The sequence below is a fragment of the Phyllostomus hastatus genome, unplaced genomic scaffold (genome assembly GCF_019186645.2).
Source record: "Phyllostomus hastatus isolate PE091 unplaced genomic scaffold, TTU_PhHast_1.1 phas_contig_58, whole genome shotgun sequence".
NCBI lineage: Eukaryota > Metazoa > Chordata > Mammalia > Chiroptera > Phyllostomidae > Phyllostomus > Phyllostomus hastatus.
In genome coordinates, this window is record NW_025333916.1 from 46,923,985 (window position 1) to 46,944,914 (window position 20,930).

General features: G+C 37.4%; 1 protein-coding gene across 2 annotated transcripts in view; it reads right to left on the reverse strand.

Annotated features, from left to right (window-relative positions):
• Positions 1 to 10,222, reverse strand: part of CDH12 (cadherin 12) — a 222,416-nt gene extending 212,194 nt beyond the window's left edge. For both annotated transcript variants that reach the window (XM_045848010.1, XM_045848011.1), the window contains exon 1: positions 9,829 to 10,222. In XM_045848010.1, the coding sequence (XP_045703966.1) occupies positions 9,829 to 10,059 (231 nt within the window). In that variant the 5' untranslated portion in view covers positions 10,060 to 10,222. The remainder of the gene's footprint in view (positions 1 to 9,828) is intronic.
• Between the last annotated feature and the right edge of the window lie 10,708 nt (positions 10,223 to 20,930).

Consider the following 20,930-nt stretch of genomic DNA (forward strand, 5'->3'; position numbering starts at 1 on the left):
GAACAATGAGGGGAAAGGGTGAAGGGTTTTCAGGAACCACTATAAAGGACACATGAACAAAACCAAGGGGGGATGGAATCAGGGGAGGGAGGTGGGGATGGCTGAGGTCAGGGGGACAGTTGACATAAACCAACAAGAAACAATGGGATTCTTTAATAATTAGCATGAGTATACACTAAGAGTCTATTCGACAGTGGTTACACTGATAGGTGTTATATAGGAAATTTTCTTTAGACCATCTCTGTGGGAAATTCCAGGGTTGCTTTCATAATAGTAATTTTGTACATTAGTTAAAGTAAGTAAATGTCAGTAGCAATAAAATATGTGGTGCCTCACAAACAACAAAATATATAGAAATGGTCCCTTCCATGATGGTCATGTCATTTTTTTTTCAGAGTCAAGAAAGAGGAATGTTTGTCTATAGATATACTATGCCTCATGTAGATCACATCTCAAGTTCATTGTAATGAATATGCAACCATGTATATATTAATAAACTCTATCTTGTTAAAAGATCAGAATGTTAAACTTGGACTTTTATTGACATTTTTATCACTCTGTACTCCCTATTTTAGTTGTCTTTTCATACAGGTGGCCTTTCCCAGGGTACTTCTCGAATAATTCCAGTAGGTTCTTTCTCTTATCACCTGCTATGAAATACAAGTTGTAGGTGTTCATCATGTTAGATCAAAGACAGCACCATTTTCCAAGGAATCCAACTAATGTCTTGTCAAAAAGATTTCAATAACACATGCACACCCAGGCACACACATACTGCATGAACTGTACTGTGAAGTTGTGGCATTTGTACTTGAGATATGCCTGGTGAATATGTACTCTGAGTATGTGATATCACATTCTGTCATTAGTGTGAACTGACACAGTTGTGCTTAAGCATTTTTGCGTTGATAATTATTTAAACACCTGCAATTTGAATCAAAGCCTCCTTGCTCTTTATCCCAGCTATTGCATAACTATAGTCCAACAATGTCCATAAAACAAGATTGAAATATAATTAGATGTAGGGTGGAAAAGCAGCAGAAGGAGGAAGAGATGTAAAGGAGAAGAAAGATAGAGAAACATAAAAATAGGGGTGAAATCTTAATGCTGTCGAGGTTATTTTCAAATTCTGGTTGTAGTGATTCATATATTGACTTAAAGACAGTTAAATTTCATTAAAGGTCCTTCCAATTCAATTAAAGTAAACACATTAAAGCTTTATGGCATTGCTATTATAAAGAGCATGCCAGAAGCAGAAAATAAACTGTGAAGGAGAGAGAACTGGCATACAATGGGCATTGACTTTTTGAAAAGTACTTTATTGTGTTTAGTGTTCAAATTACATTTCAAGCATTTTTTCTTTTAAACATATTGCTATCTAGTCACATTCAATGATGATTATTTCAAAGATATCCCGATGTATTGAGAGAATCTATAAAACTCAAGGATATGATTAAGAACCAAGGTGTACAATAAAATATCATGCTTATCTAAAGATTCTTTCTGATGTTTTATTACAGAAAGAACAGGTATCTAAAGATGCTTTGATTAGCAGCCAGGTCAATACATTTGGCAGCTGCAAGGATTATAAACAAGACCTTGATTTAGGGCACTTGAATACACTGCAAACATTCTTATATATGTAAGTGAGGCAGGAGTCAAGAGGATGAAAAGGTTTTAAATCTTCTGTGAAGACTGAGTTAGTACAATGAACCTTGAATCTCAAATGAATGGGAATAACTCTGATATCTAATGCTACATTATGAGCTTCTCTTAAAGCTATGTAACATAGATAGATAGATAGATAGATAGATAGATGATAGTTGAGTCATGAAAATGTCTTTTAAATGTGTCAGTATAACTTTATTGTATAATTTGCATTATATTTTGTGCAAAGGGATATAGTCAAAATATTGCTATAACATCGTGTTAATTTAGAAGAAATTCCAGATAGTCTTTATTTTTGCAATTATAGCTATTTTAATAAGCTGTCTTACTATCTCTGTCTTTTTTCTTTCTTATTCCTTTTACTAATCCAAAACCAAATTCTTCACATAATTCCCAAAATATCCATTGCCACTGCCCTGACTCTCCTATAGAGACAACCCCCTATTTTTGCGGCTAGCTCCCTTTGGAACTTTAGTATTTGTAGTGCGACCCTGGTTTCTTGTAGACTTCTTTCTTGGTACCCTTCCCTCTCTTCCATCACACAGAGCATATAATTTTGCAACAATCAATCCATACAATCACCTGCTCCTTCTTGTCCTTTCCTAGAGTGTCTTGATGGTGTCATTGCTGTTAGTTGCACCACCTGAAAATCCTGTAAAAAGTTTTCTTTGAATCCTAAGAGTCAACTGCACTTCCTTCTGACTAATCGGCCATCTCATTTCATTAGCATCTACCTGGGTCTAAGATTTCTATGAAAAGTCATTGTTCGAGTTAAAATAGCTGGGCCAGGACGCCCAGATATTTGACTAAACATCATGCTGGATGTTTCTGAGAAGGTGTTTTTTGAATGAGATTAACATTTAAATTGGTGAACTCTGAGAAATATAGATTAACTTGCACAATGTATCCATCCAGCTGAAAGCCTTAATAAACCAGGGACTGACATCTCTCAGTCAAGAAGGAAATTTGCCAGCAGAAAACCTTTCAGCTCAAAGTACAGCTCTTTCTTGGTTCCCTGCCTGTCAGCCAATCCTAAAGATTTTGGACTTTTATATCCTCAATAGCATGAGCCATATGTATTTAAAATAAATAAAAGAATATAAATATACAAGCCATATATATCCTATTTGTTTTGATTCTCTGAAGATCCCTCATTGTTACAAATTTTGGTACCAGGAGTGACAGATGATTTTTCCCAATCAGTTCTGTGGTTTCTGAAACTGACTCTTCTAATTAGAGTTAAAAACACCGACGACCCTATCGCCCATACTGAAGACAACACTGGTGGTCTCTGAGGTGGGGTAGCAATAGAGATATGCAGAATATGACCATTGGAGACTCCTAATTAAACACTTAACAAAAGGCAAGAATTTGAGTGATCATTTATATGATACATTTTTTATCAGAGATTCGATTTATTTATTTTTAGAGAGAGGGAGAAAAACATCAGTGTGAGAGAAAAACATCAATTGATCGTGTCTCATAAGTGTTCCAACTGGGGGCTGAATCCACAACCCACACAGGTGCCCTGACCTATGACCGGGATGGAACTGGCAACTTTTTGCTCTGCAGGGTGACACCCAACCAAGCCACATCAGTCAGGGCATATGATCCATTTCTGTCAAACTCATGATTATAATGATATGGCTGGTTGCTCTTTGTGTTGCTAGATGTCTTAGTCTGTTTGAATGGCTATAACAAAATACAATACAGCCATTACTTTATAAACAACAGAAAGTTACTTTTCACTGTTCTGGAAGCTAAGAGTCTAAGGCCAGGGTATCAGAATGATATGATAATGGTGCTCTTCTGGGTTGTAGACTTTGCTGTGTTCTCACATGGCAGGAGGGGCTAGGGAGCTCTGTGGCCTTTTTCTAAAAGCACTAGTATAATTCATGAGGATCCCATCCCCATGACAGAAGTACTTCTCACAACCCTGTTCCATAGTGTCCCTACTTTAGGCATTAGAATTTCAAAACACAGATTTGGGGAGACACTTTCAGATTATAGCGTTGGAAAAAATACAGAAAGAAACAAACATGCTTAGGGATTTGAATTCTCAACTCAAGTTCCACATAAATAACCTGAGGACTTCTATGTCTGCCAGAGAGAGAACTTTATCCGCTGCAGCCGCAGAGCTGAGATTGCTGAAAAGAAGTCCAGCATCTGATCCTGTGAGCTGCTGAATCACAAGGCAAGAAGCCCTAGTCATACAATGAGTCTGCTTTTGAAATGAGTGCTCTGATTGTGAAGAAACGGGGTTCTGAAATTTGGAATGCAGATGCGTGGGAAGACCCCGAGGAAGCTGGTGGCATTGAGACCCGAAATCCTGTGAGGGTTTTGGTCAGCAAAGCTGCTTTTCCATCTCCATCTAAGGAAATTAACCCCAAGTGCCTGAGGAAACTGCCATATTACATATAGTATGTAATATGAATACATATTATATATACATGTATATATGTATAATTAGAATAATTAGAATAGCTATACTGAGTTTATCTGTACTGCTTCCTTGCTTATCCAGCATGCTGGCCTACTCTGCAGATTTTGGACTTGTATTGACACAGTCATGTGAGCCAAATTCCTTAAGATAACTTTCTCTCTCTCAATGTCTATCTCTTCACCTCTCTCTCTCTCTCTGTCTTTCTACACACACACACACACACACACACACACACACACACACACACACACACACACTATTGGTTCTCTGGAAAACACTAACTAATGAGGTATTTATCACATCGAATCAGGCATATCATAGATCAATCTCTTTCATCTACACTTTTGAAATCTACCCACTGTTCCCATCACTTTCTCCTTTCCTTAAGCTCTACAGAAAACCATTAAAATTATTTTGACAAAGCTCACTTCTGGCTCACTAACTGCCCTAACCAGTACCAGTCATTATTTAACTTGATCTGTGAAGTTTTACATGATTTGTCTTTCCTTATTCTTAAAACTTTCTCTTAATTTATTATCCGTGACAGTACCTAATTCTTCTTCATGCACTTTGCAGTTAAAAATCAGGGTTCTCCCATTGTCTCTGTTATTTTTTCTAGGGTATGTTATTCACTTCTACGACAGGTATGACTTCCTACCTGTATGCCAATCACCTATGTCTCTGTCTCTACTGGCAGCCTGTTGGTGAGCCCTAGATGACTGTATTCAGATATCTCTGAGATAGCTCACCTGGGTAATTATAAGTAACTATGGAAGTATAATGTCTAATAAAATTAATTTTTCCTTCCTTTACAACCAAGCCTATGCCAAATATTAGCAAAACAGAAGTCAGGAATATATGCATTTTTTCCTTCTTCCTCCCTTTTTTTCTTTATGTGCAATTCTGTACTAACTTTTTGTCTTGTTCTTACTGTTCCTATAACCCATGGATCTTGAACTCTTTTGTTGTATCTCTACCTTTCACACCTTCAACCCTAGTATTCCGTTTCCTTCATTACTTCTTACACAAGCCTACCCTAACTTTTTCCTGCATATAACTTTTCCCTGTCTCTGTGCTTGTTTCTCTGCCTCCAGTGAGTCTTTTAAGTGGCTCTCTGAGTGATCATTTCAAACCTGCAATTCTGTCCAAGTGAATCCTCAATGAAGACACTTTTGGTCGCTTTTGACACCGTTAAGAACAAATAATACTGTAATGTGTATTGAGATGGATACAGTTAATAATATTTTAAAGTTGATAATAGAGTGAATCATAAAATTGTTCATCATAAGAAAAATTACTGTAACTATGTGTGGTGATGGATGATACCTAAACAAATCATGCTGATCACTTCACAGTGCATACAACTATCAGAAAATTATGTTGTATACCTGAAACTGCTATTACATATTGTGTTGGTTATATCTCAATTAAAAAAAAATAAACAAGAACAAATAAACCTGATCTTGGTACCAGAATGGAACCTCTACACATTCTCTGTATTTATTTATTTTAAACAGTTAGCATCACATTCTGACTATGTTAAAATATGTTTACTTAGGCCCACTGTGAACTTCTAAGCCTCAGAGCATATAAAAATGTTTTCTCGGGGAGAAGGTTCGGGTGGGAGAGGGGAGCAGGGCAGAGGGGAATGAAGGGGGAAATGGGACAACTGTAATAGCATAATCAATAAAATATATTAGTTTATTTTTCTCAGACTATTTGTTCTGAAAAAGTGGTATCGTCCTTCAAGACGCACCTCAGGTGCTTCCAGGCCTGGGAAGCCTCTCTTGAACCCTCCCCCTATCTTTCAGACCCAGTGACAGACTGCCCTTTTTCTCAGCCCCTGACAGGTTCTCCGCCACAGTACAGTCTGATGGAGTACTGAAATTAGCGTTATTTAAGATCTTTAAAAGAAAATACACTGTGATATTGTCTGGTGCAAAGGAAATAAACTACCTGGCTTAAAAATCCAGTTTCAGCATTTGAGTGTTGTGACGTGAGCAAGCTACCAAACCTTTCTGTGCCTCAGTTTTCCCATGTAGAAAACGGGTTGTTAACACATATTCTTCAAAGTGCTGCTGTGAAGATCACATGGGCTATGCATACACAGCGATGAAAGCGGTGCCCAAAGAAGCCCTCAGTAAAGCTTACCTGCCATAATTGCCACATGGGGACCTTCATATAAAAATACCCCACAATGTTTAGCCCCTTTTCAAACTTTAATACATCGTCCATTGAAAATATGGTGAAGAAACAGATGCTTCCAGAGGTAGGGTTTAGGTAAGTTTCAGTTTAGATTTTGCAGTTCTAAACAATTTAAAGCTAGGAATTGCTGCCAACAGAGATTATTAAAAAATCACAACTCAATTTCCTGATTCTTCTTTGAATATAAACTGAGTAGCATTTTCTTGATACACAGATTTGAGACTATGACAAAGTCAGAGCTTCACAGACATAGGCACTCAGTTCCACATGTTGGTGTAAGCACCCAGCTTAGATGTCTGTGCATGTGTATGTATGAGATTAGTAATGCCGGCCTTACTGAGGGAGACTGTGGGCAATTGAAAATGCGTGAATTAATTTTTCCCAAGTTAATTTTTTTGTTACTATGCAATATGGTACCTTATACTTATTCAGATCTTACATAAAATCTAATGCGTTTATTTGAGGAAAGCATTGGCTTTGCCTCTGGACACACTTGTGCTTTCCTTGTAGATAAAGTAAAGTAATATTCGTTTTAAGCAATACCACTGTTTGGTCTTTCTTGAAAGGACGTAGATGTTAACATCTCTTCCTTTTGAACAAGTGTTGAGGCTAATGTGGACTAAACCACTCAGAAACCTCTCACCTGATAAATTTCTACATGAACTTTATTTTAATATTTGAACCTAGAGAAATTCATTTTTCCTCTCAATAAGTAAAACTCCAATGACGGAAACTATACAAATTAACGCTTTCCATAGATACTTTTGTTGTAAAGAAACAAAGTTAATTTGAAGCTCAATTATAATAGTTTCGCCGATCCTTTTGTTGGTGATTTTGCACTTGCTTTTTTCTTTAGCTCTGTATTCTATATTATTTATAATACTTTTCTTTTTTATAGAATGTCTCAAAGCCTTTCTAGAAAAAATTTTAAAAAATAAAAAAATGAAAAAGCTATAGCTTAAATATATGTCTATATGTTTACTCTTACATGCAATAGCTTTCATCAGTCCCCATGTTGTCATTCGACTATTCCCACATCTAGAACCATTAAGACAGAGTTAATTAAACTTTAACTATGCCCCATGTGGAAAGGAGATTTTGGCAACTGCTGTTTCATTTGCATTAGAAGCACACAGTGCCTGAGAACCCTGAGTTTATATTACACCTTACAAATGCACAGCCAAGAGCCTGTGAAAATGTCTTAATTTTATAATACTTCAATTTTATACCTCTTTCTTTTTAATCTATTTAGAAATTCCAATTCATTTTTTAAGTGATTTGGATACATTTCCTTCTATTTACATTGGTAGAATTCTTTAATATTTGCATAAGCAACTCCTAGTTCCGTTTGTTTCACGTCCACTAGGAGGTAAATGCTCCTCTACTTACTTAGGGCCGCTAGAAGTATTTCATTAATTTTTCCACAAAATGTGGACTGCCTCACCTCAATGTTCAGCTAAAGACTATAGATGTGCTTCCACCCCAACCAGAGCACACCTTTCCTCTGACAGTTGTCAGAAACCCTGACTCCGTGCCCGAGTCTGTCACAGGCACAACTGAGAGAACCGCCACCCGTGAGGCAGGCAGTTCGGGAGCTATGCTGCCCCACCATTTGTCTGTGTTTTCAAAACCCAAGATTATTATATTAAAGCAACTCACCAAAAACAAGGGTACCGGCACAACAAGAACCTATCTCACTGTTAAAAATATTTTAGTGATTATTATATTCCGTAGTTGTAGGGAGAAATCATGTAAGTAGAAGTAGTGTACAGTAACACCAGAGGACTTCCATGTTTTGGAGTATTTTGTCAGGATTTGCTGAGACTGCTTTTGTGCCCAGGCTAATCTGTGGGTTGCAGGGTCATCTGGGTGGGGTGCCCTGGGCTGGACTGGAGCTGCTGGGGACTCAGTGCCCATTTTTCCCATCAGCACCGAATAAGAAACTGACTTTCTACACATTGTCAGAGCTCACCCCATGCCCGACACTGGACCTATGGAGTTGTTCCAGGGCCACATGATCAGCCCGATTCCTAGTAGGTGGGAGTTCTGGCAAGAACAGTGATGCTGCTTAATGACACTGAAGATTGTTTACAAGATTATCAGAAACTGGATTTCCAGGATGGTACTCAAACGCTGATTTGATGCGATTCTAATTATATCTATCAATTGATCAATCTACGTCTATATAGACAGATATGGATATACACAAATTGATAGATATATAGATATATATAGATATACCGATAGATAGATAGGTACCCCACGTAAAATATTTGTCTTAGAGCTCATATACCGTAGAGCAACCCTGGTTATATACTCATTTTCAACAAAGGTTTCTATTTGAGGACCTTCTGCAATGTGTTCTTCAATGTTCCTTATATACTTTTCCAAAACAAAATTCCAAAAATGTAGGGCAAAAAAATCAAGGTCTTCAGTGGATTTTTTTTCTTTGACCTAACATTAAAATCATAAGATGCATCATGTTTCTCATTAGTGTAGACTTCCAGAAATTTCTGCAGACTTTAATGTGCAAGAGACATACTCTATGCCAGCTTCCTAATACTCTTCTTACTATGGTTTCCCTTTTTGGTCTTTGGATTTCTTTTAAACTCTCTTCACACATATCTTTTACTACTACTACTACTAGTATTCTTGATTAATTAAAAACATGGAAAAATCTTAAAAAATTAAAAACAGAATTAACAAGATCAAAATAAAATAAGGTATCCATTTTTCTGAAAAATAATTGCCAATGCCATTTATTACTTCTATCTATTCTAGGCATAGATCAAATTTTTTATGTAAGAAAAATAGCAATCAAGCATAAGTGGGCTGAAACAGATAAACTATTTTGGTGAAAATATAAATTATATAAACTTGAAATACCACTAGAAAATTGTGTGTTGTGTTGAATATTGACATGTACATATTTGGGTTCCAACATTTTTTAAATTTGTCCATAAATAGCTTCATAAGTAGCTTGCAAAGCATATAGTAAATAAATTATTTATAAAGCACAGTCAAGCTAACTCAAATACTTCAGAACCACAATTCTAATTATATATCCTGTTTTTAAAGGGGTAAGGAGGAAAGACATCTTGGTCATCCAAAGAAAGCAACAGCATTTCAAAGTATTTACACCTGTGTTTTTTTTCCCTACACCTCTCATTGGAAAATAATTTCTGATTGTCTGTGAGAAATAATGTGCGATAATAACACTTTTAATAAGTTTTTATATATTTTAACTTTATGTTTAGCAAAGAATGTCAAAAACGGAAACAAAATATATATTGATTTCATGAAAATAACCAGTCTAATTAAAGAAAACAGGGATTGAATGATATTCCAAAGCTTACCCAGGTCACTGAGTCAGGAATTAAAATCAGGTGTCCTGAGTTTATTTCCAGTGTTCAACCACCGGTTTGTTCAACCCCTGTGCAAAACCTCCACATAGTGTACACCGCATAAACCCCCTGGTTGTCCAGTGGTTGTCAAAAGAAACAGGCCATTACCTTTCCCACGTACTGCGGTTCGGAGCCCATGTACTCCTCCAGCACGAAAAACTGATTCCACACCCAGCCACGCTTAACTCGTTGGAGATGCGGTCGCCGTCCTGACAGGTGGATAACATTTTCTCTCCGTTCTGTGGCTAAAGTTCGCTGTAGCTGTGGTTGAAGTGGTGTTAGGAGACCTCCATCAAACAGGACCCAGAGAAGCAGGGATAAACAGTTCCTTGTAAGCATTGGCGAAGGCTTTCCTACCGCAGAGTAATGCGAACTCCAGCACTTAATGCAGAACTGTGGGATCCAGGCTGGAGGTGTCTGTGGCCTCCACCACTGAGCGTTCGGTCTTACTGCAGAAATGGTAATGCAGGCATTAATCCTTCTGATGAAAAGGTTTCTGCAGCTTTATATTCCATCTAAAGGGACCTGTAAAACAGATTAACAGAGATGCATTAAATTGATAGAATTACATTATCAACATCAAAACTCTCATTTTATCTGGCAACGTTTGAAAAAGAGAGGGAAGATTTTTAGAAAATTATATTGATAAATGTTCATTGCTATTCAACCTGTTAACTTTAATAAACTAAGCATCCTACAGACTTGAAAAAGTCTTGATTACAATGAGGCAAAAGGTGCATCATAAACAGAAGCAATCTGTTTTTTTTAAAAAAATAATTTTAGGAATAAAACAGGGATCAGTGTTTTCAAAGTGAATTAAGAGTAAGGTTTCACAACCTTAGCATTGTGGGCATTTTGGGTTGGATAATTCTTTGCTACTGGGGAGCTATCTTGTCCATTTTATGATTTTTTGAAGAATCTCTTTTCCTTTGGTCAATAGATAACAAAATAGCATCCTCCCCACAAGAAAAATATCTATTGACATTGTCAAATATCTCCCCAGAGGAACAAAACAGGCCACGATGGAGAACCACAGACTTACAGAATAAGGAACAAAGAAAATGATTTTTAGAAAGAAAAAGATTCCCTACTAGATAATACAATGAATAAGACATATAGGGAAAAAGTGATAGATTATTAATTATAAAAGTAAATTATTGTTGGGAACCGCCCTGACTGGTATCAGAAGCTGAAACCCCCGCCTAAGCTAAGGCTAAGGGAACGCCCTTGGAACCGTAAGCCAACAAGGAGATAAAAGCTTATCTTCCTGGCGGGAATGCTGCTTCTGCTGCTTTATTCATGACTGAACCCCCAAAAGCTTGGTCGGTTAGCCAAAGACGGGTAAGATTCCCCACGGGGGGAACGACCTAAGCCAGGCACGATCACTTTGGGAGGCCCCCCAAAAGAAGGACTTGGGGGGCTGCAGCAAAAGGGGGTGATGGACCCTCGCTCCTCGGCTTTGACATAGCCTGAGTTTTCAGCGTCTGGGAGAAAATCTCCTTATCTCTTGGTTACCTAGTTCCCTTGCTCCACCTAAGCCTAAAACAATGACAGGGTAGTACAGCTCGGTACTGAGAAGTGCGGATTTCCCGGGGTGATCAGGCCTAAGAAAGAACATGTAAATTACTGTGAAACCTTCTTTGTTTAGAATGCTCTCAGTTGAATGAGAAGGGTCTTAGGAGGAAGTTATTTTGTTCCTCAGTCTTACAGCTCTTTGACCCCAACTCAATAGACCGGCAGAGTTCTTTGTTTTCTATAGTTCCTTACTTCCCCTAATGAGTACTGTACTTTACCTGAATTATTATGCAAAATGAGCCTAATAAAAGCAGGTATGGATGGTAAATCAGCGCGCTCCCCACTAGGGGGGGTGGCCATTTCGTCCCTACTTCCCCACAGAAACTAGTCTGTCTCTGTGCATGTGTTGTTTTTTCTCACGTGTGTTTCGGCGAGCCATCCACAGCGTTCCGTGGTCACTGCTGGCCGGTGACCCACGCACAACAAATTATCTTAATAAAATATGAATGATTAATAAATTATTAGATGGCTTTATAAGCTTTAAGTTACAAAAATTTTTTTTCTAGCCTTGGCATAGCAGAAACCCTGGATATGTGGGAGTTATTCTGTAAATGGGGTCCAGCTCAGAGCAACCTTGGATCCCTACCATGTGGACACCCTCTCCTTTGCATTTAGGTAAAATGAGCTTACACATCACTTGATAACAAACATTTGTTTTTCATTCATTTATCTAAGGTTCACTGAGCACCTACACTGTACCAGGTCATATGTTATACAGTAGATAAGAAAACAGACACAACATTGCCTCTCCTAAATCAGAAACAGAGAACAAATTGACAGTCAAGTGCATAGATGAGGGCAAAGTGAGCTCATGGAATATGCTGATGCAAAACTGAAGTTAGCAAACTAATTATATACAATTAAAAATTCAACTCTGAATGTTTTCATTTTAAACTACATAATGGAATGTTTTAAAGTTAACTTCTGTTTTCAAGTAATAAAAGTAGAAAACTAGGAATTGTAAATATATAACATGATTAACAAACTTCGTCAAAGTTAAAACTTAACGATTGCTGTTAGTTTAAAAATGCATGTTTTTTTTTCTTGTCATCATTTAAAATACGGAGAAGAAAAAAAATGAAGCCTTTTGCATTTTGTTTTCATGATAAAGTAGAGCCGAAGGCACAGATACCATTCCCTTCAACCGAAATCTGACTACTTCTGGGTGTGTCACTGTCAAAAATGACACAAATAAAGAATTTGATAAATATTAAAAAAGTTAGTAAAGTAACGTTGGTAAAAGCCTGTCATGGGTGACAATTACATTGAGAATTACCGGGATAGGAGCGTCCCTGTATTTTGCAAGCAGGGACGGGACAAGCATTGCTTGAGCCAGGGTGACTTTGTACATTTGCCACTAGAGGCACAATGCCCACAGCCCAGGAGGTTTTCAAAGGCCAACAATGTTGGAGGCCGGAAATTATATATAATGCTCCCAAAATAAGAGAACTCAAGTCAAATCAATACACATTTAATTAAACATCTATAAAGCACGTCATTTTGTTCACCTGTCAGCTGCAATTCAGTTCATAATTGAATGCTTATTCAGTTACATATAACGGAAAATTACAATGCACTCTTCACAAATATTCAAATTTCAGCATTTAATGTGGTAGCAATTCCCCATGCTTGAGATAAGATGGTGTATCATAAACAGAAACAATCTAATATTTACAGAAATATTTATTATTTGTTTATTCTTACTAATATTTTCATAAGATGTGAGGTGGGAGTGTTCAGAAGTTGTACTCTAAAAGTATTCTATAATGATGCTCCCGAGAAGAGAAATAAAATAATAATGCATGGCAGTTGTTTCTTTTTTTCCCTTTTTTAAAAGTTGTTGTTCAATTACAGTTGTTCTGATTCCCCCCAGCCAGTTTTTGCTCTCTCCTGCCCCGCCCCCTCAATCCCCACCCTGCTGTGCATTACTATGGGTCCTCTATACATGGTAATAAGGGTCCTTCACCTTTTTTCTCCTATTTTCCCTCTTCCCCCTTCCCTCTGGTCGCTGTCAGTTTGTTCTTTATTTCCATGTCTCCCGTTCTATTTTGCTTATTTGTTTTTGTCCATGGTATTTTTATAGTTTTAAAGGATGTAACTTTTAGACAAAAACATAAATAGGATATGTATTTACTTTATTGCATCTTTTCACTCCGGAGAATTAAGGTTCATAAAAGTTAACTTTGACCTATATTGTCTAATATAGTGACCAGTAGCCCTATGTGGTTATTTATTTGAAATTCAGCAATTTGAAATTGAGATATGCTCCACTTTCAAATTGTATACCAAAATTCAAAGACTTAGTACAAAAAATGAGAATTTAAAATATCTTGTCCTGGTTGATGTGTCTCAGTGGATTGAGTGCTGGCCTGTAAACCAAAGGGTCACTTGTTCAATCTCCAGTCATGGCACATGCTGGGTTGTGGGCCAGGTCCCCAGTAGGGGGCACACAAGAAGCAACTGCACATTGATGCTTTCCTCGCTCTGGTTCTCCCTCCCTTACCCTCTCTAAAAATAAGTAAATAAAATCTTTAAAAAAATAAAATGTCTCATTATTCATTACTATATGTATTACTTTTGAACATGATGATATTGTGTTAAATATTAAGTATTAAATTAATTTTATCAATTTATATTTACTTTTTAATGTGTTTACTAGAAAAATTTAAATTGTATACCTAGCTCATACTTGTAGTTTGCAATAATTTATACTGAACAGTACTGGTTTAAACAATAAAGTTTAAGTCACAAACTGTGATCTCCATTTAAGTAATTTATTGTTTTTTTGTTATAAAACAAGGTTTATTCTGTAATACCTTATCATGATGAATTGCATCTCTTTGGTAAAAATAAATTTTATAAATATTTTAGTAATCAGAGGTTATTAGCATTCAGATGAAATGTCAAACACGAACTGCATCAGATCTGTGCGACAGCATATTTAAGAGATTAGAGGATATTTGCCACTATTTTCAATAAGCCTGTGTAAGCACACTGTGCATATTCCCCTTATCTGTTTTCAAGTTTAAATTGCTGACAGGGACATCCAATATGTTAGTGTCTTCCATGCTTCTTTCTATACTTTTGTCAGGCGAGCTCAGACATACAGGGAGGTAATTACCAATAGAAAAGATGGAGGCCAGAACTTGAACTGCCCAAACATAGTCTAGCATAGGGGACAAATTAGACTGTATTTCTGCTTTCCTGTCCCATGAAAATTTTCTCCAGTTTCTCTCTTTTTTTTTGATGTGAGGTATCAAAAATCAGATATTAAAGGCCATTGACATCTAAGGTAAATTCTCTAAATTAGTACCTTCTTATTTTATAGTAGAAATTACTGATATTGGACATCAGGCTATATTCATCATTACTGTCACCATCTGATTCTAGCTACCCTTCCCCTATTAGAGTCAAAGGTATCTAAAATCTGAGTTTTGATCCCCTACTGGAGGAATCTTTCAGAAACTCTAATCTATCCATGTCATTCCCCATCTGTTATGCTAGAATGGGTGTCTCCAATGTGAGGGGATTGATTTACAAATGACTGGTAAGTAGACAAGAATGTGAGCATAACATGGAAAGCATGTTGTTTCTTAAACTAATTTCCCAGCACATCAAAGAGTTGCATCACCAAACGCATCAGCTACACACAAAATACTGTAATAAGGCTCAAGTTAGCGGGAGCCACACAGGAGTACAGCATGGAACCCAATTCCCATTCCCTCACATCCCCATTTGCTCCTTCCTTTGTCTCTCTTTGGACACACACTCTGTCTTAGCCTGTTGTGTTCTCTACTGCGTGTGTGCACATTTCTCTCTGCCTCCTTCTCTAAGAAGGCTGATCCTCACTTATCTGTGCCACCAAATTACTTTTCCCATTTTTTAAAAATATAATCTTATATTAATAGAAATATTTATCAGTGTATTAGTCTTGCTAATATTTTCATTAAAGTGATGATTGCTAAGGAGTAATTGCACAGGTTTTGGGATCTGCACAGTCTTTTTTTTTTGCATGAGTACATTTATTTTAATGTGAATTCTGCACAATGAAAGGGTTTTTAGGGACTCACATATCAAATTGTAGTAAAAAAAATCTGTAATTAAAAATGTAAAAGGTGCATTTATATAATGATTTGTTCCTGTTTTGTAGGTGGAGTGAAGAGGGTCTATGACTGTGGCAAAAATGCCTCTTGCAGGAAGTGCTTGCCTCACATTGTCAATGACTTTTTGGAACTGCTATGAAACAAGGTTTTCCAGAACCCATTTAACCACAGCCACTTAAACAAGAGTTTAAGTGCCTCATCAACATTATAACAAAACAACGTTGAACAAAATGATGTTGTTTGAGGACTTGCTGTATCTGGCATATGCTAGGTCCCAAGTACATATTTCAGTTTGCGTGAATTAGTCACTCAATAAATCGCTGACTTTTGTTGACTTACTTTGTTTCACATAGCACTGGATTTTCTGTATCTGTACAACTGCTTTGTGAAAGGAGTGCTATTATTTTACTCGTGTTACAGATAAAACAGGAACAAAGCAGCTAAAGGACCTGAACATGGCCCAGAAATGAACACATAGAGGCAGACTTGAACCTGGGCAGGCTGACTGCAGAGCCCACCCCCTTGGACCTTCTTCTGTGCCACCCCTGCATTAATGAACGTGCAAAGAGATGAAAGCATCAACGCTTTCAAGTCCCAGAAAGACAGACAATATAAACTTAAAGACCTGAGTTCCAAGTTCTTTTCCCAAAGCTACACAGGTGATTCAATATTGGGCAGCTTAATTATTTTTAGATTGATTTAGATCTTCTGTAAAATTTGAGGATCTAATCTGTCAGGTCAATATAGTTGCTTTCAAGTCAGGATATTCAGGACTCCCAGCACTCCCCTACGAGGATCTAAAAAGAAACACATACTTCTAAGCAGAAGCAGGAAAAAAAAACACCTAAAGCAATAAATGACAGGACCAGTATGTTAATAGAATCGGATGGCAGCTGAACATTAAGAAACTGCACAGCAAACCAGCTAATCCACCCATCAGGCACTCAACGGGACAGGTGACCCGATGTAGGTGCTGTACAAAGAGGGAGGTAAGTAGTTTCCAACTGTGTAGGTTTCTTCCAGTTCTCTGGAAATGGGGATGTCGTGCTGAGAAAACCAGATGAGAAGGCTGCCTACTAAATGTACTTGACAACTCCAAACTCGGTGGTCACTCCCAGCCTTGGTATACTTTAAACAAATCATAAAAAAGATGGTCTGTAGAACAAGGTAGATCTGAGGAATAATTTTTAGTGAAGTCACAGCATACTTGTACATTAAGTCATGTCTGTTAAGTAACATTTGTGCTGTGAGGACACAATCCACAATGCTGTTATGTCTGTGGAGCTATATATATCATAAAACAAAAGACTTTCTATTTCATCATTCAATTAGAAATTGTGTGCACGTGCATTATGTAATTCACGTCATTGCAGTAGAATCCTAAAATCCATTCCAAGACCCTACAGCACTGCAGTCTTTCAGCAAATAGATGAAGAGATTATTTCCAGCACAGGATGCTGCTCCCAGCAGATCCCAGCCTCCAGCCACCGTTTCCAGCCAGGGAGCTTTTAAAGTGTCATATCACAACAAAAATAATGCAAGGAGATTGAAGGATTCCTATTCTTAAGTGAAAGGAAAACATCTCCCTTAAGCATGAAACATAGCCTGAATTACAAGAAAAACTTTACAGAGCCATCAACCTGGGTACACTTTGCCTCAGCACCAATGGTGTTGTTATAAGAGGAAGAATAACAGACTTATTCTGAGGTGTCAGCACCCTATGGAAACATGTGAACCTTGAAGAAGACTTATTTGTTACAAAGCACATCACCAGAGGTGTGTTTTATTCCATATACTGGATTTGGACAAAGTGTTTAAAAATTTATATTTGTCCATTACCCCTAAACTTTGTATAGCCAACATGGCTTTCAAACACTTTCCAAAGCTGATGATGAGCCTCTGGAGCCCAGTAGTCCTTTTAGCAGAAGGGAGTTTTTTTTTTTAATGGTCATATTTCAAAACAGGGGGTACTTAGATGTAAAATAGCCAATGACAGTTTTCCTGTTAAGCGTGTCCAAAGCTAACAGTCATCCAAAGGCTGTGGCTGCTCTGTTACTTATTTAGTGTTGGATGTGTTTGCTTTTAAGAATAGCTTCTGATTTTAAAAAAATCTTATTTTATATAAATTACACTGCAAGGTCTACCAATGTTAGAAGAGGTTTTCTTATACTGACATGCATGCATTATTATAAGTGGTTCCCTGTGATGGATCACAGTCTAAGGCTGTCGGTGTATTGAATAACACTTTCCTGGTGACTGTGCCTATGGTGTGATGATTTTAATCACAAAGTTTAAAAAAATATATATTTACATACTCTCCTTTCTCATGAAATAGATGGTCTTTTAATCTGAAGTAATACAGAGAGAGGCCTTCTTTTTTCATACAGCAAAAACAGGACAAAATAATGTATATAATCCCCAAATTATTGAAATGTCAAAAATAATCTTTGACTGACTTCATATAAACCTTTACCTTAAAAACATGTTTTAAAGGCTATTTAACTTTGCATTTAAATTTTCTGCTTCGTATTTTATAAATAATATCTTCAATAATTATTTAAATATTTCCAGCCAATCTCGTAATCTAAGAATTTGAATTCTATGAAAGTTATCTGAAGGTTTTAACAGAGGTATTGTTATGTATAAACAATTTAATCTTTGTCCAAGAAATAAAAGTAGGTCTTAGATTGCCTTGGGAATGAGCAGACATTCCTACTAAAGCTCACTTGGTCCTAGTAAACTCACATCAAAAGATAATTTTGCCATCTCTGTTGTGCAGTAAAGCCCTAACCCCAACCCTTCTGTTTCATAAATTTGACACTGAGAAGTAGAGATGGTAAACCAATTTTCATTGTTGCTTAGAAGTAAAACAAAGATGCCTGAAGATGATCGTTGCTCTATGATCTTAATCTGCGAAATTTATTGACCATTACTCTCTGACTCATCCACATACTACTCTCTAATGAGTACATTCAAGATCTGTCCAGAAGATATCCAGCCTCATACTATGAAAAAATAGATACTTTTATTGAAGAAATACATGATACAAGAAACGTTGTGCATAGGTCAATGACACCTCAGTCCCCTTCAATGTAGGCACCTTGGGACCTCACACAGTTCTCCGAATCACCATCAGCCCTGTTTTATTTTCCTGAATCTCACTGATGGTCTGAAATCTCTTCCCTTTCAAAGGTGATTTTAGTTTTGGGAAAAACAAGAAGTCACAGGGCACTGCATCTGGGTTATAGGCAGGCTGAGTTACCTGGGTGATTTGATGTTTCACCAAAAACCTCTGCACAAGACATAAAGCATAAGCAGGCATGTCGTCGTGATGAAGCTGCCAATCACCATTTTCCCATAGCTGTGGCTTTCTGAATCATCAAAATAGTTTCCACAGAGAATGTTTAAGCTTAACGCAAAATTTGATGTACATCTGTGGTTCCACTCGCTCAGTCATTTTGAATGTAACGGCCACACAGTACACATGCCCACTCAACAGTGTCTATCACCTCACACTGACTAGTCAGCAAAGCGGTCATTGTTCACACATGCACAAACCAGTCTATTCTTCTTGACTCCCAGGTTACATGGAGGTTGTGCAAACCATTCTCCTTATATTAACAGTGGCTGGATGTTTCTGGAAATACCTTATAAATACATATACCCATGTACATTTTTTCCCCAGTGGAAGTGGGTCTCATTCATTAAATTGTGAGAAAAGCATTTTACAGGCCCAAGCACCAGAGACTGTGGTGTGGCAAGATTTACTCAGGGGGAAATAAAAGCTTGCCCCTGTGCCCCATCTCTAATCATCCTGCCATGGAAAAAATCCAAACTTCAGCAAGGCTAAAACACAGGCCAGTGTCCAGAGTTTCTGCTTCATATTAAAGCTTAGTCCTTTGGAGCCCACAGGCAGCTGCTAAGTGGTCTCAGTCCCAATCCAAATGGCTTGGTGCTGTTTCTGACTGTGCTGCTTTACCCAAGCTCCCAACTGGAGCCAGCATTTCGAGTCTCCACAGCTGCTGGGCTATGCAGCTGCCAGATCCACATGGTTACTATAGAGGGAATGTGCCAAGGACTGGGCGAGCGTGAGTCACCAAGAAAGAGCTTCCATGTGAAACTGGATTATATTACGTTGAGCTTGGGGTAGACCAGGCACTTTTAAAAAAATCAATTTCTCAAGCTTTTATGGGCTTCTGATGTTTCCACCTTCCAACCAATCCCTTCTTCCCCTAGGCTACAGTGTCAGGCCTCTATGATCACCATGTTAGTTCCTATTGATGTGCCTCATAGAAGCACTGCCCTTGTGTCATTCTGACTTGGTACTGAGCATGTGCTTAGTTCCCTCCACAGTCTAGGCAAGTGGATGGGAAAATTGAAAACATAGCCCTTTCCTGTTTGGGGGAGGGAGGTTGTTGATCTCCTTTTCGGGCAACAGTTGTGATCTCCTGGGGAATGTGTTAACCTATAACATCCTTGTGAAACAAGTTTATGCTCCCCAATTGATTATGCTTAACAATACTGATTTCCTTTGCTTCCTTCCTTCATTAAAAGCTACAGTAGCTACTTATGGTACACATATGCTGAAATGATACTGGTATCTCCAGTAAGCCAAGAAAAAAAATTTTATGGAAACAAGCAAGAATGTCAATCTGGGACATGTTTCTAGTACATGATAACAAGAGACACAATCAATCTCTCTCTCTCTCTCTCTCTCTCTCCCTCCCCCCGCCACCCCTGAGATGAGAGATTTGAGAACATATTCACATTACTGGTGGAAATTTAACTGCATTGTTAGAACACCCTTGGTATGATGTTCTAAAAATGGCATGTTGTTTGATCTTCTTCTGAAAAACCCAGTAACATCAGTCTAATCACCCAAAAAACATTAGACACTTCCCAACTGAGTAACATTTTACAAAATACTTGACCAGTACTCTTGAAAACTGTGAATCTCATCAAAAAAAAGAGAAATCTGAGAAGCTGTCAAAGCTAAGAGGCACCTAATGAAACATGACAAATTAAATGTAATGGATGGGATCCTGGAACAGAAAAAGGACATTAAGTAAAACTAAGGAAATCTGAATAAAGCATAGACTTTAGTTCATCATAATGTATCAATATCGATTATTTAATTATAACAAATGTACCATGCTAATGTAAGAAGAGAAGCATGGGAGTGAGTATGTATAGGGCACAGTGAATTCTCTGTACTATCTTTTCCATTTTTCTGTAAATCTAGACCTGTCCAAAAAAAAAAGTTTATTTAAGAAAATAAAAGGAAAATTTGGTATTTGTAACAAAGATATTTAACAGAAGAGAAAGGCAAAAGGAATTTCCAGGAAAATAATAGAGGAGTTTCAGGAAAACAACTGTATGCAGACTCAGGGAGCACTAGTCCAGCTGGAGCAGAAGAAAGAATTCCAAGATGTATAACACCAAGGAGGGGAAATGGATGGACACAAACTAATGCACTACATGGTATCTTTAAATGACCAAGAACAATTCACACTTCATTGGAGAATTTGTTGA